The sequence below is a fragment of the Oryctolagus cuniculus genome, chromosome 15 (genome assembly GCF_051225735.1).
Source record: "Oryctolagus cuniculus isolate XC-2025 breed Fujian yellow rabbit chromosome 15, ASM5122573v1, whole genome shotgun sequence".
Classification (NCBI taxonomy): Eukaryota; Metazoa; Chordata; class Mammalia; order Lagomorpha; family Leporidae; genus Oryctolagus; species Oryctolagus cuniculus.
The window spans coordinates 26,038,702-26,055,916 of NC_142881.1; the positions used below are offsets into that span (position 1 = coordinate 26,038,702).

The 17,215-nt window shown below is 49.4% G+C and overlaps 1 protein-coding gene across 4 annotated transcripts in view; it reads left to right on the top strand.

Annotated features, from left to right (window-relative positions):
* STN1 (STN1 subunit of CST complex) overlaps window positions 1-17,215 on the top strand; it is a 49,244-nt gene that overhangs the window by 28,167 nt on the left and 3,862 nt on the right. For all 4 annotated transcript variants that reach the window (XM_008270474.5, XM_070057275.2, XM_008270473.5 and 1 more), the window contains 4 exons: window positions 402-525; window positions 3,378-3,549; window positions 8,680-8,799; window positions 12,971-13,043. In XM_008270474.5, the coding sequence (XP_008268696.3) occupies window positions 402-525; window positions 3,378-3,549; window positions 8,680-8,799; window positions 12,971-13,043 (489 nt within the window). The remainder of the gene's footprint in view (window positions 1-401; window positions 526-3,377; window positions 3,550-8,679; window positions 8,800-12,970; window positions 13,044-17,215) is intronic.

Below are 17,215 nucleotides of genomic sequence, written 5' to 3' on the forward strand. Positions count from 1 at the left end.
AACATAGTAGTTTCCAGAATGCTTTGAAGTTCCTCCAATCTTGGTCAGTTAGAGCAGAGGTTTCATATTCTTGAGAGTGATGTGAATTTCTTGAACACCATCGAGTCCATGAACGTTAAATGAAGTCGGCTAATCAGAAGCCCCATTTTCCCTGTATACTGTGCTGGCTTGTTTTCAGCTGGGAACCTCAAGAAGGAGTGAATATATTCTGGCCCCTGCCACACCTATGATGCTGTGGGTGCTGCCTTCCCTCTCGTGGGGTGGTGGTACTGCCAAGTGCATCCATGAGAAGGGAAACCCACCACCATGTACCTCAGTTACTGTTGTCCTAGGGGCAACCTGGACATGGGAAGGAACCTCAGAGTAACTTCAATGGCCTCTTTTTCCCTGTGGCTTGTTAGATAAGGTAGATGACCCAGTGTGGAACATTCAGATCTCAAGGATGCAGGAGCTGCCTGGTATGTACAGGAGAGTCTATGACCAGCCTTTCCGCAGCCCAGCCCTGGAGAAAGAAGAGGCACTGAGGTAAGTCACCCCTCCTGGAAAGGTGACCACAGCAGGACAGCCAAGCGTGGCAGCCCAGGTGTTGGGGTCGGCCTGGCTTCAAATCCTGAATCATCCATGGGGCTCTGGGCAAGTCCTCTGAGGCTCCAGGTCGTCAGTTTGCTCACCTGTAAAGTGAACATAACAGGATGCATGAAGAAAACCTGGGTGTAATTGGAGTCAGGGAAGGCATAGGTGGGGAATAGAAAAAAATATTTGAGGAAATAATGACTGAAATTTTTCCAAGCTTGATGAAAACTATAAAATCACAGATACAAGAAGCTCAACAGGCCCCAAGGCAAGAAACCTGAAGAAACTGCTCCAGAACACAACACAAACAGGTTGCCCTATGCCACACCATCACCGAAAGCCTGTTTGTTTGTTTTTTTTTTTTTTTAAGATTTATTTATTTATTTGAAAGTCAGAGTTACACAGAGAGAGAAAGAGAGGCAGAGAGAGAGAGAAAAAAAAACCTTCCATCCACTGGTTCATTCCCTAATTGGCCACAACGGCCGGAGCTGCACCAATCTGAAGCCAGGAGCCAGGAGCTTCTTCCAAGTCTCCCACGCAGGTTCAGGGGCCCAAGGACTTGGGCCATCTTCTGCTGCTATCCCAGGCCATAGCAGAGAACTGGATCGGAAGTGGAGCAGCCAGGACTCGAACCAGTGACCATATGGGATGCCGGCACTGCAGGCAGCGGCTTTACCCACTACTACAGCGCCACCCCCTGAAAGCCTTTTTAAAAATGCAACAGCTACTTATTCTCAACCAGGGATCATTTTAGTCCTTTCTGTGGGGGAAAAAACAACCCAAAAAGAGTAAGAATGTATGCAAGGCTAAGAGTGGGGACTGGAAGGACAGGATGGGGAAGGAGAGTGATGGGGATGTTTTTGTTTTGTCTCTTGTCATTTTTCTTTTGAGAGACAAAGAAAGAGAGCTATCTGTTGGTTTACTCCCCAAATGCCTGTAAAGGCCAAGGCTGGTGAGGCCAGAGCCATGAGCCAGAAACTCAGTTCAGGTCTCCCATGTGGGTGACAGGGATCCAATCACCTGCTGCTTGCCAGGATCTGCCTCAGCAGGAAGCTGGAGGCAGGAGCCAGAGCCAGGAATCAGTCTCAGGAATCCCAGTGTGGGAGGCAGACATCTTAACTGCTAGGCTGAACATCTGCCCACCCCCTTTAATATTTTTACCGCATGAATTTATTATTTATTAAAAATTGCTTTTTAAACTTGTCTACTGTAATATTTTATAGACTTGTGTAAAAAAGAAAGTGAAATCCTTCGTTTTCCTGACTCCTAACTTGGCTCTGTTGCCCAGCAGTTGTCCACAGGCCAGTGTGCTTCTCTGCAGGGACCGAGGGTGAATATTCATCCAGACATTTGGTGGACTGTCATCTCTGCCTTTACAAAAATGGGACCATGTGTGTCTTTTTTTTTTTTTTAAGATTTGTTTATTCAAGAGGTAAAGTTATAGACAGAGAGAAGGCGAGAGAGAGGGCGACAGAGAGAAAGGTTTTCCATCTGCCAGTTCACACCCCAAATGGCCACTAAGGCCAGAGCTGGGCAGATCCAAAGCCAGAAGATGGAACTTTTTTTTTTTTTAAAGAGTCTCTCTCTCTCTCTCTCCTCTCTCTCTCTCTCTCTCTCTCTTTATTTGACAGGCAGAGTAACAGAGAGGCAGAGAGAGAGAGAGAGGTCTTCCATCTGCTGGTTCACTCCCCAAGTGGTTGCAATGGCCAGAGCTGGGCCAATTTGAAGCCAGGAGCCAGGAGCTTCTTCCAGGTCTCCCATGTGGTGCAGGGGCTCAAGGACTTGGACCATCTTGCTTTCCCAGGCCATAGCAGAGAGTTGGATTGGAAGAGAAGCAGCTGGGACTTAAACTGGCTCCCATATGGGATGCCAGCCTTGCGAGTGGTGGCATTCCCTGCTACACCACAGATCCAGCCCCGACAGGACCTTCTTCTGAAGCTCCCACGCGGGTGCAGGTGCCCAAGCACTTGGGCCATCTTTTACTGCTTTCCCAAGCCAAAAGCAGAAAGCTGGATTAAAAGTGGAACAGCCAGGACTCAAACCGGCACCTACATGCGATGCCAGCACTGGGGGCTGTGGCTTTAACCCACTGCACCACAGTGCCAGCCCCAAAGACCATGTCTTACATGCTGTCTGCAGCTTTTCTTCTTCATCAGTCTTATCTCTGTTGGTTCCTGTTTTCTGCCTTACATTTTTAAACAACTGTGTGACATTCACCGACTCACCCTTTATGTCAAAAACAAGCATCAACATATGAGGGGTCTTCAAAAAGTTCATAGAAAATGCATAGTATGAAAAAACTGCATGGTTTCTAAAAAATGTTTGGACCAAAAGAAATATTTCTTTTTTTAAACTTGTATTTTATTTTTAAAATTTTTATTTATTTGAGAGAGAGAGAGAGAGAAGAGTATTCCCATCTGTTGGTTTACTCCCCAGGTGTCCACAATGGCTGGACTATGCCCAGCCAGAGTCAGATGCTGGGAACTCCAACCACATCTCCCCTGCAGGAGGCGGAAACCCAACTACTTGAGCCTCCCGGGATCTGCATTAGCAGGAAGCTAGAATCGAGGAGCTAGAGCCAGGAATTGAACCCAGGCACTCAGAAGTGGGATTCAGGTGTCTTAACTGCTAGGCCAAACACCCATCCCCTAAACTTACCTTTTAATTTCATTTTCCATGAACTTTTTGAAGTACTTGCAGACTGTTCCATTTTCTAACTATCTTATGCACACCAGAAAAGAGCACAGGTGATGGTTTTCTTAAGGGTTTTTTTTTTTTTTTCTTTTCAATCCTTCCTCCATCAGCGATCCAGGCACCCTGGACCTTGCCCATCTCACATGTTTGCTGAGTGAAAAAGTCAAAGAATTCCTTGAGGAGAACAGAGTGCCAAGCTTTTACCAGCAGGAGTTGGAAACGGTGGAGTCTTTGCTGGCCCTTGCCAATCAGCCCGTGATTCACAGCGCCTGCCCTGACCAAGTGAGTGCAGCATGCCCACGTGAGGATCCAGGTCCTCTGCCCCAGTCTGCAGCTTAAGGGCGTGGGTGAATGTGACTGTGGCATGAAGACTCACAGGGTGGACCCGGGGAACAGAGGCTGTGGCTCTAGCACATGCCCTTTCTACTCTGGGAAGCTCACTGAGCATTCAGAACTTGAGTTGAGGCTGGACCTGCCCTGTCCTCCTCCTTTAATCTCATTATGTTGATCTTTGAGTAGCAAGAAACAGTAATAGTTTAAGGATACTAGCACCTAGTTGATAGCACTCACTGAACTGGGCAGTAACCATCAGCAGAAGCCGGATGAGGGGAAGTAGTGAAAGGAGGTAATTATCTGTCCAAGATTATTTATTGATTAGCAAGATGATTCTTGAACTTGAGCCAAAGTTTTTAATGGGTTGCTGTCTTCTAGGTTAATTTGCTGTGTTTTAGAAGTTTAAATGAACACTGAGTGGTATCCAGTCTGGTTTATAAGTGAAAGTTTTAAGAAATACCTAAGTTGTTTTTTATTCATCTTGAAAAAAACTGTCCCTGTTGGTTCTCCCCAGTGTCACGCGAACTTGTTTGGTTGTTTGGCATTTATTTATTTGCTTGGAATTAAGAGTTGAGACTTTGGTTTTAGGCTTTCTCTATGTTAAAGTTCTTAGGTTTAGGTTTGTTGTTGTCACATAAGTCATAGTTGTTTTTTTTTTTTTTAAGATTTATTTATTTTATTTGAAAGGCAGAGTTACAGAAGGGCAGAGAGAAAGAGAGGCCTTCTATCCACTGGTTCACTCCACAAATGGCCAGAATGACTGGAGCTGCACCGGTCCGAAGCCAGGAGCCAGGAGCTTCTTCCAGGTCTCTCACAGGGGTGCAGGAGCCTAAGCACTTGGGCCATATTCCACTGCTTTCCCAGGCCACAGCAGAGAGCTGGATTGGAAGTGGAGCAACCAGGTCTTGAAACAGCGCCCATATGAGATGCCAACACTGCATGCAGTGGCTTTACCCACTATGCCACAGCACTGGCCCAGTCGTAGTTATTTTTTAAATTTATGTTCCTTATCCCACCAGGGGGCCATCTCGGCTGACATGCCACCTTCTTGCCTCCCTGCCTCTGCTCTGATCGCCACTCGGGCGATCACCCTGTGCTGTCAGTGATATCGCTGGTGTTTATTTGTTGAGCTGCCTGTTCCTTTTACGTGAGAGCAGGGGCCTGTCTGTGTTGTTCTTTGCTGTCTACCCAGGGCCTAGGACTGTGCTGGCTTAAAGCAGGTTCTCAATAATTACTTGATTGAACACATGAATGGGTTTAGAAAATTCAGATGGTCCCAGCAGTTATACATGGTAGCCACCCCCACACCCATTATCCTCTGGGGGTTCTATTCCAAGACTCCCAGTGGATGCCTGAAACTGGATAGCAGTGAACCTTGTATATGATAGATGGCTGCTGATGGAGTGGGCGGGCAGGTAGTGTGTACATCATGGATGTGGTAGACAAAGGATGATGCATGTCTTGGGAAGGACGAAATAGGACGGCATGAGATTTCATCACCTACCCAGAATAGCACACAATTTAAAATGTATGAATTATTTATTTCTGGAATTTTCCATTTAATATTTTCAGGCCATGGGTAACTGAAACCACAAAAAGCAAAACTGCCAATAAATTGTGGGGGGCAGGGGACTGTTGGAGTCAAGTTTCCTTCCCCGGCCCCTCCCACCCCCACCCAGAGACAGGAAGGGACCATTATTAAATGTCTTGAATATCCTCTGGACAGAGCCTGTGAGTACAGAAACTGTTAGTCATTGTATCCCTTTCCTCCTTGCACAACAATCGGAGTGCACTGTGGAGTGCTGTGAGAGACTTAGGTGTTCACGGAACGTGTGTGTCACAGGTGCTCCCCCAGCACACACACGACTCGCCACTCAGAGCAGGCTCTGGGACAGGTCCCGTGATGTGCCTAAGCAGCCTCTCCATTCCCACACTGCTTCCATGGCTCACGTCTTTGCCAGACATTTGCTGAGACTCCCTCACTGTGGAACCTCCAGGTGGAGCAGATACCAGCTCCCAATCCTGACCTGGGCATGGCCGCTACCTCTCAGTTTTGTCCCCACACCTAATTAGCCCTCCTTGGCAACAGGCTTCCATGCCTGGTGACCAGCATTTCACACGGGGATACAGGGATAGGGTTTCAGAAAACACCCAGGTGCAGAGGGTCACGACTGGGTCCTTTGTTTTTCCCTGAGGTTGCCTCCGAGCCGTTGCGACTCCCCAGCTGTCTGCTGACAGCAAAGTTGACCTCCCGTTTAATCATTTAACGGAGGCTCGAAACCACCTGACCCCCTCCTGGGGCTTGGGAACTCTGTCAGCATGTTTGGAAGGCAACGCGAAGACCGCGTTTTCACGGGAGCCAGCTCTCCAGGACAGCTGTGGTGAGGGAGGGACTCAGGGCTCTGAGGCTGGGATGCCTCTCCATTCCCAGTGCAGGGTGGGGACGCCTTGGCATGACATGTGTTAAATGCTCAGAGCAGAAACTTGTGTCTGCCCACAGCCTGTTAGGTTTCAGAAGAATGGTTCTGGCACTGTACTTGTTTTGTCTTTGGAAGTGATTTTTCCCATCAATTATGAATTAGGCCCTCACATTGCTTTGCTGGGGAGGCCCATGTCATTTAATTGAATTCCACTTAATAGAGTCCCGGGAAACCAAAGATGCTTTAGAATGATGGTGACATCCTAGATCCTGTGGCACCTTGCATTGTCTTACAGGTGAACGCTTCGTCAAGTCATTATGATGCTGGTAGAGCTTAGAGGCCAGAGAACGGGTTGGAATGTTCTGTCCCTTTCTTTCTTTTTCCATAGCGGCCCTTCTTAGTGAATCCAGAAGCATGAGAAGCAGACCTCGCACAGCCACTGTTTCACTGACAGCTGGATGAATGCTGAGTTTCTCCAGGAGTGGAGACTATATATATTTCAGGGCTCCACCCAGTTCCTGGCCTGAGCCTAGCAGAGGCTTGGTGAGGCTCAGCCCATGGAGCCAGTCACTGTTTTTGTCTGTGGGCAATTTCGGTTTCCTGAATCGGATGAGCCTGTCATTACTGTTTCAGAAAAGACAGGAAAGATCCAGATCTCCAGCCAGGAAGAGCTGCTGGCTGGAGGGGGCCATGGCGGTTGGCCCTTGAGACTGGTCTCGTAAGCAGGCTGGGAGCCGCGGCCCAGGGTCAGCAGAGGCCACTGTTTTTGCAGAGGAAGCCTCAGCGGTTGTTTACATTGACAGAGAGCCCCGCGTGCGTGGAACCCCACCCGCTCACTGCTGACAGAGAGCCCCGCGTGCGTGGAACCCCACCCGCTCACTACTGACAGAGAGCCCCGCGTGCGTGGAACCCCACCCGCTCACTGCTGAAGCTGAGCCTTTCGTCTCCCAGGCCAGGCCTCCCCTCTTCCTGCTGCTGGGTCTTCCCCAGAAACTGGTTTTTTTTGTGTGTGTGTAATCCGGGGTAATTATTTTTAATGACAGGAATAATCATGTAACAATCATTTCTAGTTCATTTCCCATTTGTGTCTGTCTCACTAAGAAATGCAATCAACTCGTCCTCTAGGATCCTTGTGTTCGTTTGGCCAGAGAAAACAAACCTCCCTAGAATGATGGAGATGAAGGTGCTGCACGGGTCTGGGGAGGAGTCTTGTCAGCCTGGGCGCACCTGCCCTATAGGGAGGAGCCGTCCTGTAGGAAGTTAACCGCAGCTTTGCCATAAGCTCCGAGACTGGGGATGTGTGGGGAGGGTCGTGGGTGAGAGGTTTGGTCACACCCAGATGGCTCTTCTGGCTGTAGGATCCCCCCAGGTTTCTCAGCCTTCTCCCTCCTGAGAGTGGGTGCTGCCACCCCCTAAAACCCTCTTTTAGGCCTTCCTGACCTCCCGGTAACCAGGGCCTCCAGTTTGTTCTGTTAAGGGAAAACGTAAACTTCATTCAATTAAGAGTGTTAGACTGTCGTCACCTTTAGCCCAGGAGAGCACATCGTGAAACGGCAGCAGGATCTATTAGTCTAATAAAATGCCTTGGCAGGATTGGGAGGAGAGACTTCTACAAAGAGAAGTTTTCATTAGGGGTAGAATTGTCAATCCGGGATACTGTGTGGGTGTTCTCTGCTTCCTTGTCCCCTGGAGGAAATGTTAGCGGTGAGTCTGAGCCCCCACTTGGTTTCTCAGCACCTGTGGGGTCGCCCAGGTACCGCGGTATGCACCTTTCATCACAGGTAGGATTTTGCCTGCAAATACTTTTTGGAAGCTTTGCTGCATTTCACTGGAGCTCTGCTCTTTTTAATATCTGAACTTGTATATTTTTCTGTACATTAAAAATGGATCTGTGCCTTGAAGGACAACTGCTGTTCTTTGGGACTCCAACAGAAAAGGATAATGCATGTAGCCTCTCTAATGGGGTATGTAGTTCACAAAGATTTTATTGGTCACCTGCCGTGTCCCAGGGAGGAGATGGCCAGGACTATAGCAGGACGTAGCTGATAGCCTTGTGGCAGCACGTGCCTCCCCAGGCACTCCAGTCAGTAGAGAAGGGCAGAGTGTGGGACGTGGGGAGCAGAACACCAGTGACGGCCTCAGAGCTCGCTTTCCTCTAGGACAGCTCTGCACCTTCAGCCCTGGCTCCCACCTGCACCACTGTCGGCCTCCCTTGCACTCTGATTAAAGCCAGGAGACTGCTTAGTGCTTACTGCATGCAGGAATGCCCGGGTTGCTTCAGCAGGAAGCAAGTCCTCGGGAAGAGACTGTGTAGCCACAACTTTAATGAAGAAAGGCGCTAACATATGTACCATGTTTGGGTTACATATGACAAAGACTGACCAGCAGTGAGAATAGCTTTTTGATTTTCTATTCCTTATCATCGTATTAAACAAACACAAACTCACAACTGAGGTATGAAACTGCACAAGCACCATCCTGACAGCGCAGGCTCCCCAGCCCTCGACAAACACCTGCCTGGGTGCGTCCCAGGCTGTCTGGACTCACAGATTGAAAGCTTGCTGGGCACAGTCACAAACCGGTTGGTCTAGGGAGTTACTCTTCGGTGCTGTGAGGTGGGATTGATTTCTCCTTTTTTCCCTTTCTCCTCTTCATGCAGGTGGATTGTAAGGACACCACTTCCAAGGCAATTCACAGCATATTTAAGAATGCCATACAGCTTCTGCAGGAGAAAGGCCTTGTTTTCCAGAGAAGTGGAGGTTTTGATGACCTGTACTATGTGAGTGACCTGCAGTTTGTTTCCCTTACTAGCTTCAAGTACAAGAATTACAAGTGTGTTTCTTTTCTTTTTTTTCTTTTAAAGATTTAACTTATTTGAAAGGCAGGGTGACAGGAAAAGAACGATAAAGCATTCTGGGGCGGTGCTGTGACATAGCGGGTAAGCAGTGCTGGGATCCCACATGGGTGCTGTGACGTAGCGGGTAAGCCCACTGCTGGCAGTGCTGGGACCCCACATGGGCGCCGGTTCAAGTCCCTGCTGCTCCACTTCTGATCCCGCTCTCTGCTATGGCCTGGGAAAGCAGTAGAAGATGGCCCGAGTTCTTGGGCCCTGTACCTGTATGGGAGTTCTGAAAGAAGCTCGTGGCTCCTGGCTCCTGATTGGTGCAGCTACCATTTAAGGAGTGAACCAGCGGATTGAAGGCTTTTCTCTCTCTCTCTGTCTGCCTCTCCTCTCTGTAACTCTTTCAAATAAATAAATATTAAAAAAAAATGCATTCTTCCATCTGCTGGTTCACTCCCCACATGGCCGCAATAGCCAAGTGTGGGCCAGGTTGAAGCCAGGAGCCAGAAACTCCATCCTGGTCTCCCACATAGGTGACAGGAACCCAATACTTGGCCTGTCTTCTGCTGTTTTCCCAGACACATTAGCAAGAGCTGGTTTAGGAGTGGAGCAGCCGGAATGTAAATATACCAAGTGGTAGTTTAACCCACTGTGCCACGCCAGCCCCACAAGTATATTTGTTGCTTAAAAATACCTACTTACTGCTTTCAAAATCTTTTTTTTTTTTTTTTGACAGGCAGAGTGGACAGTGAGAGAGAGAGAGACAGAGAGAAAGGTCTTTCTTTTGCTGTTGGTTCACCCTCCAATGGCCGCCGCGGCCGGCGCGCTGCGGCCGGCGCACCGCACTGATCCAATGGCAGGAGCCAGATACTTACTCTGGTCTCCCGTAGGGTGCAGGGCCCAAGTACTTGGGCCATCCTCCACTGCACTTCCCTGGCCACAGCAGAGAGCTGGCCTGGAAGAGGGGCAACCGGGACAGAATCCGGCGCCCCGACCGGGACTAGAACCCAGTGTGCCGGTGCCGCAAGGCGGAGGATTAGCCTAGTGAGCTGCGGCGCCGGCCTCAAAATCATTTTTAAGGGAGGTGCGTAAACTCAGAAGTGAAGGCTGGTTTTTATTTTCCCCTGGGGTGCCTTTTACTGACACTCATCTGTGCTTCACAAATGCACATAGGTGCACATGTGTGCCTGTGGCAAGACATGTAATCGTCGTCTACATCAAGGCTCGGCACTCTTTGGGTCCCAGGACTGATGGTTGTGGGGCCTGACCTGTGCAGTGGAGGACGTAGAGCAGTAGCTGAGACATTGCCACGTGTCCCTGAGGCAGTTAAGAACCACTGCTGGAAATAACATGAGCTCCTTCTTTTGGTTCCAGGAGAGCTCACCCCAGGTAGTTTTCTACTCCCAGGCTCCCTCACTCTTCTGAATGCCTTCCTCCATCCTGTGGGGGACTCGCCATCAATGTATTAGCCATTCCTTTGTGATGGACACTTAAGACGCTTCTAGCCTCTGCTGTCACCAAGGTGGCCACACCTGCACGTGCTCTCTGTGAGTGTGCATCAGTGTTGGTGTACCATGGACTGTTCGAGGAAGAGGCGCAGGAGCACAGGGCCTGTGTGTTTAAGCTTTCAGTGAGCACCGTCTGAACGTCCTCAGGCCATGCAGGTGACACTGCACCCAGTGCTTACTGGCCTCGTTCTGTGCACACACCTTTAATATTGAAGGAGCCACGCTGAAGATGGGCCTGGGCCAGCGCCACGGCTCACTAGGCTAATCCTCCGCCTTGCGGCACCGGCACACCAGGTTCTAGTCCCGGTCGGGGCACCGGATTCTGTCCCGGTTGCCCCTCTTCCAGGCCAGCTCTCTGCTGTGGCCTGGGAGTGCAGTAGAGGATGGCCCAAGTGCTTGGGCCCTGCACCCCATGGGAGACCAGGAAAAGCACCTGGCTCCTGCCTTCAGATCAGCGCGGTACGCCGGCCGCGGCGGCCATTGGAGGGTGAACCAATGGCAAAAGGAAGACCTTTCTCTCTGTCTCTCTCACTGTCCACTCTGCCTGTAAAAAAAAAAAAAAAAGATGGGCCTGCTCAGGACCACTGAGCTAGTCGCCCACATGTGGCTTGTGTGGCTTTAGTTCCCTGTGATCCTCTTAGAGACGGGAAGCCACGCAAGGCCCCTGGGGCAGCTTTCCCTAACAGGCATTTTCTGGTACTGGTTGACCCTAGAGAGTCCTCGTTTGAGAGGTTTTTAGAGTTGAGCTGTGTCTCAATGACTTCTGGAAGAAGGTGAGTGTGGCGCACCCTGTCCCGGGAGGGGGAGAGGCTGGGGTTGGCTGCCTCACGCTTGTGTGAGCCCCCTGGGACACGCCTTTCTGCAGGGCCACAGGCAGCAGCCAGGGAGAGGTGTGGCAGGGCTGGGCACTTCCTCCTATGAATCACCGTGAGTTGGAATGGGGTGATGAGGCAGGCCTAGATCTCCTGCCCTCTCTGGCTTCGCTCCTGCCACCAGTGCCTGCCTCCGGGAAGGGCCTGTCGTGCTGTGTCAATACTTGTGCTTCCACAGGGCTTGCCAGCTCTCAGAGGCTCTCCCACACTGCTTGTTGAATCTTCACCCTAAGCTTGTGAGTTGAGAGAAGGCAGTGTTGCCACTGTCCCTGCTGTGTAAGTCAGGAGGCAGGCCTTCTGGGCTCTGAAGTAGAATCATAACGCTTGGCTTGAAGCTGGTTTTCATGTTTTGTTCCTCCCTTTCTCTTTCTCTCTCTCACTCACTCACCCCTATTCCTGATACCCTCTGGTCTATTCCTTTTTTTGTTGTTGTTATTAGATTGACTTGAATTTGATGGTGAAGCCCAAAGGATTGCTGCTTCCCTCTTTTCTGAACTTCTTGAGAAGGAAACATGGTTACACCTGCCTTTGAGGGCAGAGTATGGTGGTGGATAAGCTGGATTCACTCCCTTGCTAGCTTTTCCTGACAGTTTTTTGTTGTTGTTTGTTTGTTTTCCCATATGGGTAGAAGGAAGAAAACGAAATATTAGACAGGGATGGGCACTGAGCAGTTAAGGTGTGTGTTCCATATCAGAGTACCTGGATTTGAGTCCCAGCTCCAGCTCCTGATTCTAGCTTCATTGCTCATGTGCACCCTGGGAGGCAACAGCGATGGCTCAAGTAGTTGGGTTTCTTTTTTTTTTTTTTTTTTTTTTTTTTTAATTTTTGACAGGCAGAGTGGACAGTGAGAGAGAGAGACAGAGGGAGAAAGGTCTTCCTTTGCCGTTGGTTCACCCTCCAATGGCCGCCGCTGCAGCCAGCGCACCGTGCTGATCCGATGGCAGGAGCCAGGATCCAGGTGCTTTTCCTGGTCTCCCATGGGGTGCAGGGCCCAAGCACCTGGGCCATCCTCCACTGCACTCCCTGGCCATAGCAGAGAGCTGGCCTGGAAGAGGGGCAACCGGGACAGAATCCGGCGCCCCAACCGGGACTAGAACCCGGTGTGCCAGCGCCGCAAGATGGAGGATTAGCCTATTGAGCCACGGCGCCGGCCCATCAAGTAGTTGGGTTTCTGCCGTCCACTTGGGAGACCTGGATTGGACTCATGACTCCCAGCCCTGGCTGCTTCAGGGATTTGAGCAGCAAACCAGTGGATGAGAATGCACAACCACTTGCATGCTCTGTGTGCATGTGTGTGTGTGAGAGAGATTCTGAAATAAATCAAAAGTTTAACTCTGTGAGACAGGGCCAAGAAAAGGGAACTTGGAATAATAGACTGGAGGTTTGGATCACTATGTCTTCTTTAAAAACATAAAAGCAAGCCAGAGCACTTGTAAGGGTGTGTCATGAGTGTTTAAAAGGAAAGAAGCTCCTTCCAAGTGCAGAATTCCAGGTGTTCTTTCTGTCTTGGCCCTAGTGAGCCAGCTCTGGGCCAGCCACAGAGCTGTGAGCTGCGCAGGACAGAACTGGTTTGACAATAGGCCAACTATGGAAAGCCACATGGTTCACGTCAGGAAGATAATTGTTATAAAACCTTTAGAAACTACTCTAAATGCCGATGTGGGAGTCTGGAAGCCACAACTGTGGTGTTATCTTAGAACTCTTCTCTGCACTATTTTTCCTACTTAGGTAACCAGAGAAGACAAGGACCTGCATAGAAAGATCCACCAGATCATCCAGGAAGACTGCCAGAAACCACACTGTAAGTGGCGCCATGCAGAGAGGGCCCTTGGTGCACTGGAAGGGAATCCGCACTCCCCAGGGGCAGGGGAGGAAGAGTCTAGAGGCCTGGGGCTTGTCCCCTTAGTGCTGTGGCAAGGTGGTGGTCAAGGCCTGTGCCCTCTCTCAGCTTTGGTTGTCTCCTCTCTGGGGTGAACGTTAGACTAGCACAGTTCTGATCTTGGGCTGCGCATGAGGGTCAGCCTCAGAGCTCTTTTAAACACTTAGTGCCCAGGTTTCTCCCCTGGGGATTCTGATTCTGTAGGGATCGAGGTGGGGGCTGGAAGGCAGCCTTCTTTGGTGATCTTGCTACTGTGAGGAAAGCCACTGCACTGGACCGGCTCATGCCTTTCTCCTTCTCATGTCTTCTCTGAGTTGTGTGATTTTGTGTTCCATGCTTGTCTGTGTCTGTGTCCACAAATGTGACATTTCCCTGTTCTGGCATCAAGAAATGTTAGGAGTAGCCTGGTGTTAGAAGTAGTCCTAGACGCACAGTTTGTGAAAGGTCTAATTCAGTCATCTTGGAAACTGCGAATTTACAAAAGCTGTTTGAAAATAGTTGGTTTAGTGAAGTTAGGTCAGCCCCTAGTGGTTAGACACACAAACTGCAGCCACTCTCACAACACAAACACTGGTTAGGAGCAGAGAACATCACTCCTATCTTTAAATCCGCCAGTCCTAAAGGTGACTTTTCAAAGTCCACCTTTTGCAAACATACACTAACAATGAGTGTTGACACAGTCCACAACTGATGGGAGAAAGGAAGTGGAAAGGTTTGTTAATGACCCCAGCTCCTACTCCGCCTTCCGGTCCTTTCAGCCCATCCATCCCTTGGGCATGGTCCTGCCCCAGGCTGTCAGTGGGTGGGGCTGGGCCAGGTCTCCAGCCCTGGTGTTTGTAACCTGATGAAATCAGATCCCAGATCGTGTGACAAGATGCCTTAAAACAAACTCAGGGCATGCTGTAAGTTAATGCAGTGAATTACTGTTGTTCCTTTCACTCAGAAAAATAAAAGCAAATTGAAGGGAAATCCCAGCTACCCAGACACACAGGAGCTTCGGAGAGCGGTGCGGCGGTGGTACTCTTTGGCCCACAAGGAATGGGAGATGCTCCCCTCCCCAGCCCTCCCAGATGCTTACTTTGATCCACTCTAGGACAAAACGGATGAAAGCCCAGGGCCTGGGGTGGAAGTGAAAGGAACTCATCTCTTAGGAGAACCTGGCCCAGAGCTGTTAAGGTGGCAGGTGTAGTGTCCACCCGACCAGCCACTGTTGGCAGTGACGGTGCAGAGCAGGCGGGCCTGGCCCTGCGGCGCAGTCTGTACGCAGGATCCTGAGAGCTGCCAGTCCGTCACCCGGCACTCGGCAGCTGCTGGAGCTGAGTTGTAAAGCCCAAGTCCTGTGGGTGCTGATAAAAGGAACATGCTGTAACCACTCTCCATAATGCTGCACCCTATGGCAGTAACAAATCATGCTGAGTAGCAGTGTACACGTCCCTTAAAAAGCCCCAGTGCAGAAATGCACACGGAAAAGGCAGGCTCCCAGCGCTGAGCCGCAGGCCGTTTCCCTTCCTAAAGGCAGTGGTGGTTGCTAGTTTCTTCCATATCCTTCTGGAAATGCCATATGCACTTAAAACGTAATTTGTATAGGAAGTAAACACTGGTGTGCAGTACACGTTGTCCCTCAGCTGGTACTTCAGAGCTGACCACAGCTTCTAGAGCACTGGCTCCAGAACCCAGAAAATTAGCTCCGTCTTGCTGAGGGCCACACAGTATTCCAGTTCACCATTTCCTGAACCGTCCCTGCTGGGCCTTTAGTCCATTTCTAACCTTTCACGCAAAGAAACATTGAGCTTTTCCTTCTCAAGATGCTGGGTCAGTGGACTTGACATCTGCAGTCAGTGTCCGACTTCTCAGCAGGGCTAAAGCTGCGGTTGGAAGGTGAAGCACAGATCAGGCTCAGGCCGGTCTTGGGGAGCTGCGCTCTTATCTGAATCCCAGCTCTGCCACTCTGTGGCTGTGTGACCTTGGGCAAGTCTGTGCCTCAGGCTCTTTGTATGCAAAATGGGGATAACAGCGGTGCCTGCTTGATGGGTTATGAGAAGTCAGTGGATTGGTGTTTATAAAGCTATGAGATGAATGAGACAAATGAGAAGGGCTGGAAAGGGTTAAATAAGATGAAGTTGTGTTTCCTAAAGGCCCAGCTATTGGCCTTGACTCCCTAGCCCACAGGCCCGGAAGTCTCCTTCTCCCTCTGCTTGTTTTGATATTGATCTGGAAGGAAGCAGTTGCAGATAGAATCTGTGTGTGCATTTTGCTCTATAATTGTTGAGCTGAAGTTAAAACAGTCTGGATTTTGGCTTTAAGTACGGTTATAACAAAAATTTCCAAAAAAGGCTTCCACATTGAAGAAGTCTTTGTTAAAAAATTTTATTTACTTATTTGAAAAGCAGTTTCACACACACACACACACACACACACACACACGCATACACGGGCCAGTGGGGGCAGTATTTCATCTGCTGGTTCATTCCCCAAAGTCCATAATTGCAAAGGCTGAGCCAGGCCAAAACCAGGAACCTGGAGCTCCACCCAGGTCTCCCACATGGGTGGCAGGAACCCAAGCACTTGGGCCACCCTTTGCTGTGTTCCCAGGCATATTAGCAGGGAGCTGGATCAGAAGCAGAGCAGCCAGGACTGGAATTGGTGCCCATATGGGATGCTGGCATCAGAGGCAGTGGTTTAACCAACTACGCCACAATGCCGGCCCCCAAAGATGTGTTTTTACCCCCAACTTGTTGTTCTGAAAATGTTCCAACCCATAGAAAAATTGAAAGGCTAGTATAGTAAACAGTCATATACCCTTTGCCTGGATTTATGATAAGAAGTTTAGGTTGTATTTTCTAAGCCTAGGGGCTTTCTCCTGTCATTTTAAAACAAAGGAAACTGGCATTTGATGAGTTCTAAAATGGCAGGATTTTACTAGATGTTTACTTTATACGATTGGCTTCTCAGAAAGGCGGGTGTTTGGCCTAATGGTTAAGATGCCTGTTAAGATACCTGAATCCTTTAACAGAGTACCTGGGTTTGGTACCCACCTCTAACTCCTGACTTCAGTTCCTGCTAATATGGACTGCAGGAGTTAAGCAGTTCAGTTCCTGCCACCCACATGGGAGACCCGAATTGAATTCCTAGCTCCCAGCTTCAGACCAGCCAGGGCATTTAGAGAGTGAGCCATTGGATGGAAGCTCTTTTGTCTCCCTGTCTCTCAAATAAATTTAAAAGCAAGCAAGCAAACAAACAAAAAACCCAACTTTTAAAACAGCCCATTTGTATCCAGCTCAGATTTATTGTATGCCGTGGGGAGTACAACTGCATTTTGGGGAAACTGAATACCATATAACACTACTCACATTGGAGTAATTTGGAGTAATTTTTTTAACCTATTACAGTATTTTTTAAAAGGACCGTAAAGTGATTTCCTAGCCTTTAAAAAATGTTTAGTTGACACATGGTAATTGCATGTAGTATGGGGTGTGGTGTGGCATTTCAATATGTGTATGCAATGTGGAAGGCTCACATCAGGGTAATTAGTATGTCACCTCAGACATCTGTCATTTCTTTCTTTCTTCTTTTTTTTTTTTTTTTTTTTTTGACAGGCAGAGTGGACAGTGAGAAAGGTCTTCCTTTGCCGTTGGTTCACCCTCCAATGGCTGCCACAGCCGGCGCGCTGCGGCCGGCGCACCGCGCTGATCCGATGGCAGGAGCCAGGTGCTTCTCCTGGTCTCCCATGGGGTGCAGGGCCCAAGCACCTGGGCCATCCTCCACTGCACTCCCGGGCCACAGGAGAGAGCTGGCCTGGAAGAGGGGCAACCGCGACAGAATCCGGCGCCCCAACCGGGACGAGAACCCGGTGTGCCGGCGCCGCAGGCGGAGGAGTAGCCTAACATCTGTCATTTCTTTGTGTTGGGAACATTAAAAAATGCTCCCTATTAGCTATTTTGAAATATTCAATTAATATTGTCAACTAGATTTCATGGCCTTTTAGAGTCAGATTATATCTGAAGTTTGCCTTAATATGATTTGAGTTTTAGAATACCAGCTATTTTGAGCTTCTCTTGGAAGTTGGGTAGCAATGAGGCTTATGCAGAAGTGCT